Source organism: Paramacrobiotus metropolitanus, unplaced genomic scaffold, assembly GCF_019649055.1.
Source record: "Paramacrobiotus metropolitanus isolate TYO unplaced genomic scaffold, Prichtersi_v1.0 Parri_scaffold0000028, whole genome shotgun sequence".
NCBI lineage: Eukaryota > Metazoa > Tardigrada > Eutardigrada > Parachela > Macrobiotidae > Paramacrobiotus > Paramacrobiotus metropolitanus.
In genome coordinates, this window is record NW_026570248.1 from 295,957 (window position 1) to 313,000 (window position 17,044).

The window sequence follows — 17,044 nt, forward strand, 5'->3', positions numbered from 1 at the left end:
TAAATAGCTTTTAGTACCACATTATATGGGATGCTGTTAGTCGCGTTGTGCATTAGCTAATAAAGGCATAGTGTGTCTCATCAAAAGTAAAATTTATAAAGATGCAGCTCATGTTGGGAAAGAGTGTGCGTTGACCGCTATTTCGGTTCATTAGGTGCCACTTAATCTAAACAATTGAAGCACTTGATGTGCGCTATTAGAATTAAAAAATCATCATTAAAGATCATTCATTCATTTGCCTACAAGAAGAACACAAAGCACTGGAAAAACTGCATACAGGTAAGAAGTGATACTTTTTATTTTAAATATTGTACCTACGCAACACTGTTAAGGCGTGATTGAAGCAAAATATTGCACAAACGGAAGTATCTTCATAGAGTTGTTAACGTTGTATTGATGGAAACACGTTTATCTGCAGTAATTACTATTATTTGCTGTATTGTACTGACTGACATAATTATAACAGGAGGTGTCAACATACAATGCAAATAACAATTCCTCGCTGTTGTAGTAAATTTATTTATATAAGTTTTGAATTCGTTAATTTTACTAGAGCGCGACATAGAAAAACATATTGATGTAATTCATATCTTGCTGTAATTATGACAGAGAAAAAGCACTATACTTTCCTAGATGCTACTGTAGGATCTAGACAAAAACAATAAAATTACAACGATACATATTATATACTATACTAGCAGCGAAGGTAATTGATTAATCCATCGCTGTAACGGTAAGGTTCGCTTCAAATTTCGCCTGATAACTTATATTTTTATGAACCACTTTGTAAACAATTATTTAACTTGCACTTACACGATCGGTAATTAGTGATCCTGAGAGGAAAGCTGCGTTCAGCAATATTTTACATGGACAGTTAAAATATATGGGATGTTTTATTGTCGGCTTTCTAGTACACTGTTACAAAAGTTTGATAACAATCTGATATAAATCTTGTTGGAATTGCGTCGTCTATTTATTTGCAAAATCAGTACTAGTATCTCCCGGTTGGCAAAATTGATGAAACAATTGTGCAGTTACGACAGCTAAATTGTAAGTAAGCTTGTATTTCCGACAGATGAACCGGTTTATTACCCGACGACGCTTTCCTCGCACCAAGCTATCCGATCTGGCCTCTTGGGAATTTGTTGGAAAGAATTTTGATTCATGCATATAAAAAATGCACACCACATTTGCCATCTCGTCACTCGTTTGTCGGTAGACGGAGAGTGAAAAATACACTTACAAATCCGGATGGTATATGGGCAGATTAGCGAACTTGGCCACTAGCGAAGGGGCCAAGATCAATATCATTAATTTATGCCCGCCTTTCCTTATATACACATATACCATACAGTGTCCGCCTACTGTAACAGTGTCCTATGGTATCAACCCATGTTGTGGATGACTGGTTGGGAAGTGTAGTCCTCCCAGTCGCTTCCGCCTTGCTGCTGCCGCTCCACCAGATCCATTGGCATGATGAAACCACACCATGTCGAAGTAATGACCCATTAGTCCATGTTCCGCTCTACCGTTCTTCCCACTACGTCAGAAAGAACAGAGGCTAAATTTTTATATGGGTCATGTGTATTGTGTCGGCACAATTACATTACTCACCGCTTATTACAATTATCCGCTCCTAAGTGCATGCAGACATATGCCGATATCATTATGGTTGTGTTCACTTAAGCCATGGGCGTTGTTTCGTTGCACCTACCGGTCATTGGTGTAATCGCGTGGGCGTACCTCGTGACTGTCGTTGATAAAGGTATGTACTAGCTCATCCCTGGGATGAAGATGTGACGGTTCTTATTCGTCTAGCATAAAAGTGACCGGAAGTTATCGTTAGCGCTTAATTTCCCACTGCTGTTCCTATAGCTTCCTCAATTGGTTGCTTTGTTTGTGATTCTATCAACAAAACGGATCCATTTTGCGAAGATCCTTTTCATCCCTTCAACAGCACATACGTTGACGTCTGCATGGACGGAAGAGCTGGGATTGTCGGCACCTTTCCCGCCAGATACTGCATAAAAATGAAAGGAGAATCACGTAAGCAGGTTGCACCTTATGACTAAGCTCTTTGGAGTAATTTCATTAATGATATGATACTCGAACATCTTTTATAACCTCACCATCAGAGGCATCGAGTAATGAGCATAATCAGTAATTATAAGCTAGGCCGGTAAACAATATCTAGATCTGCCACGCCAAGGTCCCAGCACTTGGCCCTATATACATCTGCATTTACTTAATCATGCAATCATATATCTGCATCATGCGTTTTTAATTAATCTTGATTGCCGGAACAAGTTAATAACAGGCTTGACTTGTAGTAGACATGCAATTTAGAGAGAAATACGCACCGTTTTTTCTCCCACTCGTATTTTCAGTTTGGTAGTTGATGCTGAGGATCTTTTATGACTGGATGTAAGATCAGTAGAAGTATTAATATCCTTATGCATACCTGTACGTCTAAAAGTTATTTTGCTTGTTGTAGTTTGATTTATCAGGATTCGTTAGGTGCCTTATTTTAGAAAGTCCTGCATAAATAGCCAACGAGAACAATTTATTATATATTTCTATTTGCACAAGAATTAAAATATAAATTGTTCAAGTTTTGCTTAATGGGCAACTCATCAGGCAGCCGGTTGCGTACTTTAAAATCAGAAACATTAGATACTGATTTAGTACTCACCTCACCAGTAAATGCTTTAACCGGCATACTGATGACTGTAATAATTATAAACAAAGATACTTAAAATTTGATGTTATTGCGTTTGCTTACGAATATATATAGATATATCAGGAAAAGTTTTGGCTGAACCACAGACTGATGTTATGCACGGTAGCTTGTACTCACGTTTGGGGCAGTAGAATAGTACTCGATCGTTCTTTCAAAGGATTTCGCAAGGATAGGGTTGGGCAAAAGGAAACATGCAATTTATGTATGCACACGCCTACATACGTTGTGTGTGCAATTAATTGTATGTACCCAGTTTTTCTGTTGTTTTTGACAGCGCTTGCAAGCTTTAACGCCTGGCACTGTCAACCAAAAGCCCAGTGGTCTAATAGTTTGCATGCATAATGCAGAAACTTTCGATTGCCACCGTGAGTATTGATTATTCATGTTAGCACAAGTCTCGTGCTTTAGAATACTACTGTAAAATCCAAAAAAGTTTCAAATTGGCTAATTGCAGCTACAGTAAGTTATGCCGTTATATGGGCATTCTAGAAATCTGCGCATTCGATTTAACACAGTTATTATCAGTCACATCTAAAATGGAAATGCGCAGATGTAAGGATATTTTTCATTGTCAGTTGATCACTGCAGATACACACAAGAAAAGGTTAAAGGATTCGTCCTAGCTAACAAATTTTTTGTAGCAGCATTTGATACTTCTACTTCCTACTGGGTAGTATTTCTATGAATATCACCCAGTGCAAATAATATTATATATTGACCTGTGCTGAGCTAATCCGATCTTGTTGCAGTTGAGGATCAGACATTTTTGTAAGTACCCAAGATAGATGCGTGAAACACCTTTTCTTGATTTAAAATTATTTACGCAAATTACACATTTAACTTTTTAAAATTTGGCTAATTCGTTTGTTGGCACGATGTTATTGTTGTTCCAGGTACATTCGCCGCTGCACTGTGGATTCGCTAGGTGATCAGAACGGAATTTTTGTTTGGGAACGAATCAGCTATAAAGGTCATGTTTTAACCTGTGATTTTGATGGATGCAATGTTGCAACGAAGCATTTGGCTGATAAAATTATTTTGATGTGGGCCTTACTTTTTGCTTTCGGCTTTATGTTCACGAGAAATTTAGTTTTGGTAGCACCGAGATGAGATGAATGGGATAGACAATCCATCTCCAATTCAGCTTTGGCATGTTGTACTAGAGAATATAGTACTACCAGTTAGCTTTTCAATTCGGTAAAGTTTTTAATTTTCATGTCCACGATCATCGATCACTTCTTCATCGAAATCAGTCTATGGTTTGCTGCTTAACTGAATTAGAGTAAAGGATGCGTCCATTCGCCATTAAGAATTTGTCATAACCGGCAAAATTAATGTCTTTTCATAACATGCAGATATCAAACATTCCGCTATAATATTATCTCTACGGCTATACATATGTATATCATGGCAATAAATTCAGTTTTTGCAACATATATACATATTTATCGCTTAATAACATTATGGTGCCAGATATGAGAAACTTGATTGATATTTGACCGCTTTGTGGTTCTTGTTTCCTGTGATCGGCCCGGGAAATGTCGACGGTTATCGAACATAAGCAGTCGTTAACATTTTTCTGATATGGAGTGGGCATTTGCATAATTGATAATTTCTCACATTCTAACACAGTTCCGAGAAATCTGATATTCAAAAACCAGATCAACCTATACAGTACACGGGTCCGTATACTCAGCTTCTAGTGGCGTTACAATAACAGTAAAATTATCGCTCAGTGCGTAATTATAATAATTTATGTACTCGTACCATAGCCTAAGATCATATGCGACATGCAAATTAAAGACGGTACTATGCATAAAAATATCTTACAATTAAGAGAATGAGCTTACGATTTTGGATGTTTTTTCAATATTTAAAATTTCATCATTTTAATTAGTGTGGCTGTTGCTGAATAAAAAAAGTTAAGTGTACCGTGTAAAAAGGAACGCGTTAACTGATTACTGTCGATAGCATGCTATTCGCACAAAAGAGCGCTTTTTGACTTAAATTACTTACTGTATACAGATATATTGTCGAGTCAACCTGGCACCTTTTCGTACAGGAAGTAAAGTACTTGGGCAAGATATGCCGATCGGATACTAACCTACTCCGTAGACCGTAGACAAAACAGAAACGTTACCCGCTTTGAAAAACTCTTGCAAAATGCATCGCTCCGGCGATATTTGGCGCCTTGTTCCTTAAGATGTGGTAATTATTATAAAGTTATGACGGTTTTGCTATGTTTTTTTTAGCTTTGACTCTATGAGTACATTAGCTGTACGTAGCCCATGACAGGAGACGTAAATGATGAGGTCATAAAGATCCGTACTTCTATAGTAATTTGTATGAATTTCCCGTAAACACTGGCAATAAGCAATCTTTCGTGCATACTCTACGAGTAGGAGTACAGCGTTATCTTTACTCACTCGAATATTGCTCGACGATTATTTCATTCGGAAACAATCACTTTTTAAGCATCAACCTATAGAAGCGGCCTAATTACAGAGAAAATTTGTTCTCCTTTTTCCCACAGTTTTGTTTTGGAAATTTTTTTGAAAATGGTAATTTTACTGATATGTGTGGGTTTGGTTTTATGCATCGACCCCAGCGCGATCGCCTCCCCGCCCTTTTTCCACAATAAACGCAACTTATCGCAACCGTACCGACAACATGCAGTTTTAAGTGCTTTTCATGTGCTGATGTTTGTTTTTGCATGTGTTGACTTTTTTTCTGCTTTATACTTTTTTCCGCTGGCTTTCATGTTTCCGTGGTATCGCATTTCGATGTTATTTTAACATTCTGGTTTGTTCTCCGCTGTCTGAAGCTTAGAGGGGGCAGTCGCTTCGTTGCAAGGACAATAAACTTCATTTCATTACATTACACTTCATTAACTTCATTTCATTTCATTACATTTCATTACATTAAGCAGGTTGCGGTATCAACGAAGGGGTACGATTGACGATAGAATTAACGACGGGGTACAGTTAACGAACGTTTAAACGGCAGTACCCGTCGTTATTAACGAAACGAAGGGGGTATCGTTTCGTTAATAACGACGTTGGAATTTAGTAATGAACGACTGGGCCCACATGGACCATTGAGCACGAAGACTGCATAGGCTAGTCAGTCTACCCAGTGAATTTCTGCCTGGGCATTCAATCCTGAGTTGCCCTCGACTCGAATTTTCGAAAATTGTGCCAGTCTCGGCAGTTGTTGAACTTCTGTCAGTGATGTTTTGCCATTTAGAAAGCAAATTAATTTACTTACTTTGTCATAAATATAAAAATTATTGTAAAACTAAAACAGTTATACGAGTACTTTGCTGATTCATCAACCAAATGTTCTAACTTCTGTTCTAACCAAATGTTCTAACTTAGCAACTTTGTAGCCTGTACTGTGCATTACTGCACAGTGCACACTAACCAGTTTTCAAGAACTTCATGAATTCCAGAATGAAAACACTAATCTTTATAACGTCTGTGCGGAAACTTAAACCGCAGTTCTCTCTAACGTATTTACATCACATGAAAAATCTGCATTTTGTTATCTTCACGCTGGTAAACGAAATGATGAATGGAGACTGGTTGATAGCAGTTCCTCCCGTTAATTTCAGGGGCAGTAAATCGTTTAGTGTATAACGCAACCTCTTATTCGAATCAACGGAACATTAAATTACCAACGTTAAAGCCGTCGTTAATTTTGCCGTTAATCGTATGGCCGTGCAAAACGCAACCTACTTATTAACTGTAAAGTGTAAACTTGCTAATAACGGCGCTCGCGATGCGGCATCGCGTCGTTGAATCTCGGTGCTGATCCGCTGATTCATGTTAGGAACGTTTGGAACTTTGGATGCAGTATACGTATGCTCCTTTTGTTCACAACAATGCTACGTAGCTACATCGCTGGATTCTTACATTTCCACATAACTTACGTTTCTTCTGGACAGTACTTACTACTACTTACGTTACATTGCATTTCTTCTGGAAGCAGTCATCAGCAGACAGCAGTGAAAACTCGACAACAACTACTAGGAACAAACAAGGGGGAAACCCCTTGGGTTGCCCCTCGACACGATACGCTGTTTAATGCTGCATGAGTTTTCACTTTTCAGCATTCAAAAAACTGCTGGCTTCCGCTTGTTTACTTTTGCAGTTATGCTAAGTTATAACACCTTCCGTCTTTGTTTGTTTTGCTCTGAGTGAACAAAAGCACAGTCGACTTCCTCAGCATTATAGGTAGAACTTGCGAATTGCCCTGGAATCGACTCGAACAGCTATCTGGTCGCTGTGAATGTGAGAAGAGCCCAGGTTAGTCGTATGCAACTGCGTAAGTAGACTTCCAGTTAGTTATTGGAATTTGGAGGTACTTCGTTCAAACATTCTCGCTTAACGCTGAATGTTTGTTTGTGGTATCTCTTATTTGGGGGTTTAGACCCTTATGTCGATATTACGCGATGACTACTTAACTTCAAGAGTGTTAGACTTTAGAGTTTTTTGAGTAACAACGAGTATCACCCTCGTTGAAGGTGTTACTGTTCTAATCCAGTGCTTTTTTCAGCAGATCCAGTGTAAATATCTCTGATTCACAATGGCAGTTCGTAAGGCCACCCATGCTGGAAGCTGGTATCTCTCCGATGGTAAGTAATATAACTGATATTCCTTAAGCCTTTTTTGTAATTGCGGATCCGAGCGTTTCCTTCGCTGCATCACCGAATGTGCAGCGACCAGCGAGGAATGTGCGCGTACCCAGCGTGATTCAGCATATATTGGCTGTTTCGTTGTAGGAGCGAAACTGGATCGCCAACTTAGTGGCTGGTTGAAAGCGGCAGATGAATCCGAGCCCAGACGGGCTTCGGCTCGTGCTATTATAGCACCGTAAGTGAATAATTATCCTGCCTTAATGATGTGATTCCGACATTAGAGCGCGCATCCTTCTTTTTGTAGCCACGCGGGTTATGCTTATTCGGGTCCTTGCGCGGCCTTTGCGTATAACCAGATTGATCCGTCCACGGTGTAAGTGTTATAGCTGATAATCGCTTCGTGATTAAATTTCCCTTTTGCTGATTTTGAAGATTTATTTTGAACACAGTCAATTCAGACATCGTACTTACCAAAATCACCCATGCATTAATGCGTTTCTTGTGGATGCCAAGTTTTTCCTTGCCGTCGACGTATTTCATTTTTTAAGTCCAACAAACATATCTTTATAGTAAGTTTAAGTATGAAAATATGTTTAACGTATTTTTTAAGTGTACGAGTAGTGAATGTATTTCTGGGTTTTTTTTTGGCCGTTTTGTATCACATGGATCTTGGTTTGTGTCGTTAATATTAATTTTACCAAACTGCAGAAAACGAATATTTGTTTTGGGACCATCGCATCACGTATATTTGGATGGATGTGCCTTAACTACGATGAAACAGTATGAAACACCGCTGTACAACCTTCCCATCGATCAGGCTACCGTATCGGATCTACGTGCAACGAAAATGTTCCAAGACATGTCCCAGCAAACGGATGAGGAGGAGCACAGTCTGGAAATGCATCTGCCTTACATAGCCAAAATCATGGAATCTCGAAAAGGCTCTTTCAGCATCGTTCCTGTTCTGGTAGGAAATTTGTCAGCGGCAAAAGAAGCGGAATACGGAAGTTTACTCAGTAAATACCTGGATGATCCCACAAATTTATTTGTCGTATCGTCTGATTTTTGTCACTGGGGTAAGGATACCGAATCTTTATCGATCTCACCTCAGGTTTTACATTTTCGATCTAACTAAGGAATGTGATATGTAGAAAACTAATGGATTCAGTGGTAATAAGGTTTTTAACATGTTATATCTATATAGTTTATTTTATATATTAAAGTATTTTATGTTTATTGTACACTATTAAATATTTTAATGCATTTGCATTTATTTTATATCTGTTTTTTGTTTATTATTGTTTATCGTATTTAATTCGTCATGTTTAATGTATGTTTTACGGTACATAAGTCTACATATTTTCGCTTGGAATTTGTTAAAATGTTGTTTGTTGCAGGAAAACGATTTAATTACATTTATTATAATGCTGCTTGGGGGGAAATTCACGAAAGCATTGAAAAACTGGACAGGCTGGTATGTAATTCAATTTATAATTTTTACGTAAGCATGCTGGTCTATTTATATCAAAATACTTAGGTACAAGCCGGAGTTCACATGGGTTGCGTACAGCCGAAAATACAAATCATGGGTGACGCTGAGTGCGATACCACGACTCGCAACGCCATTCTATTTCGGCGTTTCAGGCATTTGGCATTGCTCGTGCGCGCCAAATATTATTGGTGTAGTCATATTCGCCTAATTACTCTTCTGCATTAAGCCAAAATTTTATAGTTTATTTGTAGTACGTACAAAATTTTTAAATCTGGCATTTCGGCAACAATTGTAGTGTAGTGGCTATCACGTCAAGGTCAACACCGCGTTTCATTGCGCACTGCCGTACCTTTACGCAACCCATTTGAAATCCCATCCAACTTGTACTTATAGGTATGCATGAAAAGCAGAAAATGTATTTTGTGACTGTTAAATAATTTCACCCAGGCTGATGGATTCGAGCCTGGTTGCTGCAACGAATACGAGTTTCTGCATAGTTAAGAGCTTCTTAAAGATTTCACATAATAAAAAAACATTTTATATAATATATATTGATTATATAACTGAGTTCAATACGTTTCTGTGTAAGGGTGCAGACTATCAAATTACGAAGCAGCTAATACATTTGAATAAATGAAACATCGGTATAACTAATGTGACTAAGAAGGTATAATTAAATGCAACATCTGTACTCGTATTCGGTATAATTAAGGTAAGTAACAAAGTATCTATATTTATATAATACTGCAGCGTGCAGTGTGTGATGGTGAGCTACTCACTGAAGTTTGCATGACGATGAAATAGCGCACTAAGTAATGCGGCGTGGTTTTGCTTTAGGGAATGGATATCATCGAAGAACTAAACGCAAAGAAATTCCGTGCTTACTTGCAGGAATACGGAAATACGGTTTGTGGTCGTAATCCCATTTCGATTCTGTTGGCAATGTCAGAGTCGTTGCGTGACCGTCCAAATATTCCCAAAATGGCGCTCAAGTTTACCAAATATGCTCAGTCGAATCCATGCAAATCGACTCGTGATTCTTCTGTGAGTTATGCGTCGGCCTCGTTGGTTTTATATTAGGATTGTTAATTTTTGATATTTTTACTTGTTAGTTTTTTCTGCTACGCTTAATTGCCGTTATTTTTACCTTGACTGTGTATTCCCTGTTATGCAGTTTCGTTAAACTTTTACTTTTTCCCTACCCCTTAAATAGCACGCCATTTTGACGTTGGTTTTTGTGCTTACTGCATTACTCACCGTCAATGAAATCTCAGGGATACGTCCTTCCGTAATAAAGGAAATTGTTGAATGGTTACGCACTGCGATGGCGCTGATTTGTTTTCTACTGATATTTGTTTTCCACTGGTATAGGCCATTTCAGGATCTGATAATCTGTTTTGAGAAAATTAATTGTGTATTTTATGTGGATTTCAGTTCCTTTTTTGAGTGAGTGTTAATAGTATCGAATGATGCCTCGGATATAATCAAAATTGTGCGAAAATCTGAATTCAGTTTACTAGTAAAAAGAATTTGGCTGTAGCTTGTGGTGCGCAGTTAATTACTTACTGGAAAGTCCTACCGCATACATGCGCAATATCGGCTGTTACTAATCTGAGTCATACGAACAGCTATAATTAACCATGTCCGAAGACTGGTTGCGTATTTGGTTGGGGTTTTTCGTATTAAAGGATGTTAGAATTCGCATCATTATAGTTAAAAGGAACCATGAATTAATGCATGAAACGCATCATTGTAGTATTTGCCGATAGACTGTTTCGGAACTGGTTTTCCAACTCACGAGGTTGCACAGTGCACACCCGGTGGTTGTTCACAATAGCCGAGTATAGGTGAGGTGTTGTTTTCCTGTTAAAAACCTCGTGTTTCAAAGAGTCATCGACCGTATTTTACACTTCTGGTGGCGAGTCGTAGTTGTTTTTCATGGCCTGAGCTGGCCGGCTCTTTCGCAGGTTTCACCGGAAATCAAGTTGGCCGGCAACTTGCGAGCCACGTTAGCATGTACTGTACTAACATATCTAACAGTGATCTTGCGCAGTGCGCGTTGACCGGTCAAAGTTGACATAGGTGATAGCCTGATAGGTAAAACTTCATCCAGATTTTTCTTTTTTAAAGTATGATTTGCGAATCAGGACGGTGGATCTGGTTTGCTTGTGCATGTGTGTGCATGTGTATGGTACTGTGTTTTCAGGTGGTGCATGTGGGATTGCTAAGGAACGTTCACTCCTCTTCCAAAAATGATACAGTACTTATATTTCTCTCGAAAAAGAAGAAAATTTCCTCTTATTCGAGAGAAAAATAAATTTTTATGAATTAAGCATTCAATAATTCATGAAAATATACTACATCTATATGATAAGCGTATATATACATGGAACATCTGTACTTCTGTTGTACGTCTCGTTTTAGTTTGTAGTTTGTAGCTGTTAAATGCTTCTAGCCAGTATATAGGTACAGAGCCCAAGAAAGAAGTATGTACCTTAAACAAATAAAATAATTTAAATGTTATTAATATCGTTTTCGCGGTTGTCGTTCGGTTTGATGATTAAACCGGAGTTTGACCGAAAAGTGGAAACAACTTTTTACACGCTCACGCCGATCGAGTCACAATAATAATACGAGTGCAGTGACGTAGTCGTAAGGCAATCTCGGTACAGGCGCAGAATCGTTTGTCAGAAAGACTTCACACGACCGCACGTAATGATTTGTTCCAAGCATGAACAACATACAGTACTAGTAACTGTATTATAACAGGATAAAAATTATTTTGTTACTTTGTGGTCGGGCAATCGATAAAATTGCATCTTCAGTTTTGCCAGACCTTTTATCGATGCATCTTAGTAGGTCTGTGAAATGTGAGTTCCTGACGCCTGGGAAATAAGTTTCTTTCTGGACTTTGGGACGATGGATGCGTGAACAACACTTTGACAGCTGTTCGTTTGTTATCTGGCTGTCGTTATCAAAATTGCGATTTAATAACAGCACCGCACCACCTGGTTCTGTTATCGGATTTTGATGTTTGTCAGCAAGTTGAAGCAATTGTTACCATCTTGTAATTTTGTTGACTGCACTGCGATTTGCGAATCCGGGAAAACTGCAAGTTCATTTGCCTACCGCGTGGATAGACTGGCATAATAAATCGATTCATGAGAAATGTCCCAGCAATGAGCAGCTATGTTGGCCCCACAGGGACACTGCGTCTTAACAGCTGTGATCCTGCTTTCCATATGGATGCACTTCACGCCAACTGGAGCGGAGGAAAACGTGACATCGTCAGCGTTTCTAGAAGATGGACTGGTTTATAAAGTTGTGCAGGTCAATGCAGGCCGCCGCGTTAACAGTTATGCGTCGTACAAGGACGTCGTGCTGACCGAGTTCGTCGTGCCTCCCTTCACGCAGAGCGCCATCTTCGGGTTCTCCTCCCAGAGTACTCCGAAGGGATGCTCGGACGACAAAACCATCGCGGCATTTATTCAGCATGGAGGTTTTCCTTTGTTCCTCCTAAAAAACGAAACATGGGCCGATAATGTGTTTGGGAACCGCTCGGATTTCGCCTATTTTGATTTTCCAGCGACGGATACCACCTGGAAGATTACGGTGCCAGCTCCCAGGGAGGGTTATTGGTTTTCGGCCGTATTTGTCAAGGAAGTCCAGGAGCACATGAAGCAGACGGGTCTGTTTGCGAAATGTGACATCACGTATTTTGCGTCGTTTTTGGTCTCCAAATTTCCCGATCCCATCGTGGAATTGGAGGCCGCGCGAACGCTTGCGTTTCAGCAGAATAACAATCGCTCACAGCGACAGCTGTTTCGTTTATGTTTACAAGTAAGTGTTGGTTTTTTGGCTATCTAATGAGTACAGCTGACTAGAGTTTTTTTTTCACTTCGTTGTTTTTCCGGACTACCTATCATATTCTCCGCTTTGTTTTCAATTTTTAATTTTTTAATTAGTAAGGTTGGAATAATAACATTATACTGGCAGGTAACTTTTTTGGATTTGTGAGCTATTTTTGTTGAATTGATTGATAAGTAAACACTGTATAGAGTTACTCAAACGTTTCTTATTCAGTTCAGTGCATGGTCGTGCTTTTCCGCTTTTGTATTTGTGTCTGCTTCTGGTTCATTGCAGTATCCAGAGTACCGTATTGATTCCATGACTGCTGCTTTCAAGCAGAAGTGTTGCTCTTTTTATACCTGTTGTGCATGGTGCGTGAATGCGTGAATCGTGATTACAGACTTTTGTGTTCCAAGTATATTTTCTTGTTTCTTTTGCTGTACATACAGTGTATATATAGCAGTAACTCTGGTACGAGTACTGCAACGGAAACAGGCGAAATAGGCAGATATTTTTGTGATTATTTAATTTGTTGGCGTTATTTTTCTTTAAACGAATGCTCCCACTACATGCTCTGTTCTGTGCTGTACACCGTGTCTGTATTGTGCACTGCGTAAACCAATTTAATAAAATTATATTTAATAAAATTATATCGATCAATAGTCAGTGTTATTTTGGTTTTATTTTGATTTTTGACTATTTTTGTGCAGTATAAGATATCGATTTTTTGCAGTGCCGTTATGTAAATTAAAACGCATACGCTTCAGTCACAAATTCTTCCTTTTTATCACTTGAGTGGTGTTTTAGGGAGACTACTACGATTCAGTCGAAGTAGTGATAAAGTGCGATAAACAATCGCGATGCCCTCTTCAAATCAGCGCGCGTTCCGATGGTATCCCATCGGGGAATGTCACATCTTTTATGCACCGGAAGGAGTGTGGAACAACTGTTTGTAAGCTGAAGTATCCGCCTATCCAGAAGAAGTGCCAGTATATCCTTACGGAATTCGGCAAAAACGAAGCTGCGGAGTTTCTTATCACTGTCACCCCGGTTTCCTGCAGCGGACCTTTGGTGTCTATTAAGGAATGGCTACAGCAGTCACTGCTGCCCAGTGCATCTGTTAATACTAGCAGGGTATTGGGTTCGGGCAATTTTTCTTCTGGACAAATGGTCAACGACACATTTTATCAAGTATCGGCCGAACAGCTGCAGGTGCCTTTGGAACAGCCACACTGCCCTTATGTACGAGATATGCCGCGATTGGAGTACATGCCGGCATTTTCTAGTAGCTTTGGAGTTACAAATTTTGCTATGCCAAATTCCGAGTACATATTTGTGCCACGCTCTGTATTTTCGGATACCGTTTTGCGTTTTGAAATTGAGCCATACAGAGATACAGGAGGAACACTGCATGTTGCACTGAATTTAACTGACAACGAAATGGAAGATTTGGAGAATCTTACCATTGTGGCATGTCTACATCTGGGTACAAATTCTCGATTCGATGTAAGCCGTGGAACATGTTTTGTGCGGTAGATGATCAGTGCATATATTATCGACAGCTCCAAGCTTAGGCAGTTGAGAATATTTTGTTTTAATGTATTTAATTTTTTCAGATTGTTAAAACTTGCCAAGGACCTTTGTTGATCGTTAATGCAACGCATCTTTACTCGGAAGTCCTAATCCCTTATCCGGAAGTGGGAACATGGCACTTGAACATTCAAGGCCGGCCGCTGGTCACCATTGAATCAAATATCGTCGAGTATTTACCAGTTGAATTAACTGTGAAGACGGATCAGTGCAATCAGGGCTCTTGTGGCCTTCACGGCAACTGCAGAGTATCGCTTAGTAGTGGTGTATTAATCACCAGTGCCTGCGTGTGTACTGCAGGATGGCAGGGATGGGATTGTACTGACTCTTCGACGGCCGACACCACAACTGATCTCTTGCTCTCCCTGTTTTTCCTGACTATCAGCAACGTGTTTTTCATCCCTGCAACGGTTGTGGCTGTTCGACGGCGCTACGTTACCGAGTCAGTTGTTTATGGAGCAACATGTTTCTTCAGCTCGTTTTACCATGCTTGTGATCAACCGTCCAAATACTTGAAGCTTTGCATTATGGATTTTAATGTGTTGCAATTTTGTGATTTCTACGTGTCCATTCTGTCCTTCTGGATGACAATTGTCGCAATGGCTGATTTACCACCACAGTTGAAATCGGTGTGCCATATGGTCGGATGCATTGGGATCGCACTGGGCGTCGAGTACGAAAAAACTGGTTTATGGGTATTTGCTGTTCCCGCATTGACCGCTGTGATTATTCTGGCTGTATCTTGGGGATTTCGGTAAGTTTAATTCATTGATAGAGCTGTTAAATAGGTTGACGCCGTATACTGAATAAACCTAGAGTTACATTCAACAGAACTTGCTTAATTAACTGCAGCCCTGGGATTATAGAACTTGCGGTAGGATTCGAGTTGTATTAGAATCGAGTCGAATTTCGCGTAAAATAATTTTTAAACGTTTAAATGGAGAAATTTTTGCACGTATGATTGTCCGTTTCGTAACTACTTAGGTACATTTTTTTGTATCTGTCTTCTTCGATGACTAAATTTTTAACCTTATTTCCTTTTGCAGGTCTTACCGCATGAAAAAAATCGCCCCTCAGAAAATGTACTGGCTAAGGCACTTTCTGCCCGGATTCGCATTTGCTGCATTGGGATTGATTTTGTTTGCCTTCGTGGAAACCAAGACAAACTACAAATTCGTACATAGCGTCTGGCATATTGCAATGGCAATGGCTGTGATATGCTTTTTGCCACCGCTACACCATCGGTCTCATGGCAAATATCCCAAATTTCGTATTATTTCGACAGATTCTGATCTCAGCGTAAGCACAGGGAGTGGTTCCAGCCAAGATTTTTTGAGACCGGCACAAGGAGAAGTGGTAGCGTAACGGCTGGCCGTCAAAGATGCATGGAATACTGCATTTTTTATTTTTGAACTCTTAATTTTGGAACAGAACTGAGAAACAATTTCATGTATCAATTTGTTAACAGTTTTACCTCGCAAGATTTCCGGTTTGGGTGAGTTGTGGGGATCTGTTAGTTAACTCAAGTTTGTTTCCGGTTGAGAGTTCTATATTTGTTTGCTAATTAGCATGCAGAATTGTATAGGGTGTTTTTTAATTTGTTTTTACGGAGTTATAATGCTGGTTTAGTTCGGTTTTAATATCTGCATCGGAAAATTTTCCCTTGTGAGGCAGTATTAATTACGATATGCATAATTTTGCTTATCCAATCCCCGTGGGCATGGATTAACGTTTTTTTGTGTGGATCGATAGAATTGCTGCTTGTTACTTGTAATTGTATGTATTACAAATGCGAACGCTGAAAGTAGATATAATGCAATTAGTTTTGTGCATTCCTGTGCATATATTGATTGTTCTTCGCAGCATGTCAAAATACTTGTTAATTAATTAAATTATTGTGCGGTCAGTCTGGTGTGCCCACTGCTAATTGTAAGGATTTCGGGGACCATCGTGGTATGTAGCGTACATCAATAACGCATCTAGTCTGTAGAGTTAACTTTTATTAGTTTTATCTCAGTGTACTTGTGTTTTGTGTGTGAAGTGTGAACGTCGTCCACATTTGTGTGATACGAGAAAACTATTTTGATTCCCTTAAAATTTTTCGGACGTTATTTCTGTTTCAGTGCTTTTGTAACTCTCAGTTGAAGGTTAGCAAACCTTTCTTTTGCTTGAAAAACAAGAAACAACTTTTACAAGGGATACATACAGCTGATCGCCACACTATTTGATGTATACGTAGCATCGTACGCTGCTTTACGCGCACGCCCAGTTTTTGCTTGTGAAGTGAAACCCAGATGATTATGCTTGAGCGTCATCCGTTTATACAAGGAAACCGCAGTCTTGATGATGTCCAAATTTGGATACCTATAGACAGCTGTAGCACATCGGAACTTACAGTCAAGCTCGGCGCTTTTAATTTTCATACCCGGCACACTTGCGTAATGGTCGGCAAAATAAAGTAGAAAGCATTCTTTTTTTATCCATATGCACTTAAAATCGCGGCAGCTTACGGTACCTTGCGAACAACAATCAACAGATTTGCTACAAATATTCAGACTTGTTTGTGGCGCTAAGTGTACACCACTTAACCGATTTTGAATGTCTGAACCGAGAGACACCTAAACAAGCTTAAAACTGTGACTCCCGGTGAAATACTCGCACTGCACCACGGACGGTCGGCATAATGCATAAACGTTGCACGGCGTATCTTGAATGCTTGCTTGAACGAAGGACG

The 17,044-nt window shown here is 39.4% G+C and overlaps 3 protein-coding genes across 5 annotated transcripts; all 3 read left to right on the forward strand.

Moving 5' to 3' along the window:
- The first annotated feature begins 204 nt into the window (after nt 1-204).
- Nucleotides 205-4,052, forward strand: LOC129588152 (uncharacterized). Of its 2 annotated transcripts, none has more exons than XM_055482274.1 (5): nt 205-279; nt 1,076-1,765; nt 1,876-2,046; nt 3,490-3,508; nt 3,634-4,052. In XM_055482274.1, exons 2-5 carry the CDS (start codon nt 1,690-1,692, stop codon nt 3,848-3,850), a joined length of 483 nt encoding a protein of 160 aa, XP_055338249.1. In that variant the 5' UTR covers nt 205-279; nt 1,076-1,689; the 3' UTR covers nt 3,851-4,052. The 2 variants fall into 2 exon arrangements, with proteins under 2 accessions (XP_055338249.1, XP_055338250.1); XM_055482275.1 differs by lacking the exon at nt 205-279 and adding an exon at nt 567-706.
- Nucleotides 4,053-6,585: 2,533 nt separating this feature from the next.
- Nucleotides 6,586-10,365, forward strand: LOC129588151 (protein MEMO1-like). 2 transcript variants are annotated; one of them, XM_055482273.1, is made up of 7 exons: nt 6,586-7,047; nt 7,298-7,376; nt 7,524-7,614; nt 7,684-7,752; nt 8,088-8,455; nt 8,777-8,853; nt 9,709-10,365. In XM_055482273.1, exons 2-7 carry the CDS (start codon nt 7,328-7,330, stop codon nt 9,949-9,951), a joined length of 897 nt encoding a protein of 298 aa, XP_055338248.1. In that variant the 5' UTR covers nt 6,586-7,047; nt 7,298-7,327; the 3' UTR covers nt 9,952-10,365. The 2 variants fall into 2 exon arrangements, with proteins under 2 accessions (XP_055338248.1, XP_055338247.1); XM_055482272.1 differs by having other exon boundaries at nt 6,590-7,047; nt 7,301-7,376; nt 9,709-10,363.
- A 1,227-nt stretch (nt 10,366-11,592) lies between these two features.
- Nucleotides 11,593-16,140, forward strand: LOC129588149 (post-GPI attachment to proteins factor 6-like). Its single transcript, XM_055482269.1, has 4 exons — nt 11,593-12,711; nt 13,528-14,226; nt 14,337-15,064; nt 15,357-16,140. Exons 1-4 carry the CDS (start codon nt 12,061-12,063, stop codon nt 15,673-15,675), a joined length of 2,397 nt encoding a protein of 798 aa, XP_055338244.1. The 5' UTR covers nt 11,593-12,060; the 3' UTR covers nt 15,676-16,140.
- Nucleotides 16,141-17,044: the final 904 nt, after the last annotated feature.

What these genes read in the sequence shown, in the direction of transcription:
- LOC129588151 (XM_055482273.1), top strand. Translation starts at nt 7,328, where the DNA reads ATGGCAGTTCGTAAGGCCACCCATGCTGGAAGCTGGTATCTCTCCGAT. An exon ending in AAGCTGGTATCTCTCCGATG is followed by an intron (nt 7,377 to 7,523) that starts GTAAGTAATATA and finishes GTTTCGTTGTAG; the next exon opens with GAGCGAAACTGGATCGCCAA. An exon ending in GTCTGATTTTTGTCACTGGG is followed by an intron (nt 8,456 to 8,776) that starts GTAAGGATACCG and finishes TGTTTGTTGCAG; the next exon opens with GAAAACGATTTAATTACATT.
- LOC129588152 (XM_055482274.1), top strand. Translation starts at nt 1,690, where the DNA reads ATGGGCGTTGTTTCGTTGCACCTACCGGTCATTGGTGTAATCGCGTGG. An exon ending in CGTGACTGTCGTTGATAAAG is followed by an intron (nt 1,766 to 1,875) that starts GTATGTACTAGC and finishes CTGTTCCTATAG; the next exon opens with CTTCCTCAATTGGTTGCTTT.
- LOC129588149 (XM_055482269.1), top strand. Translation starts at nt 12,061, where the DNA reads ATGTTGGCCCCACAGGGACACTGCGTCTTAACAGCTGTGATCCTGCTT. An exon ending in GTACAAATTCTCGATTCGAT is followed by an intron (nt 14,227 to 14,336) that starts GTAAGCCGTGGA and finishes TAATTTTTTCAG; the next exon opens with ATTGTTAAAACTTGCCAAGG. An exon ending in GCTGTATCTTGGGGATTTCG is followed by an intron (nt 15,065 to 15,356) that starts GTAAGTTTAATT and finishes TTCCTTTTGCAG; the next exon opens with GTCTTACCGCATGAAAAAAA.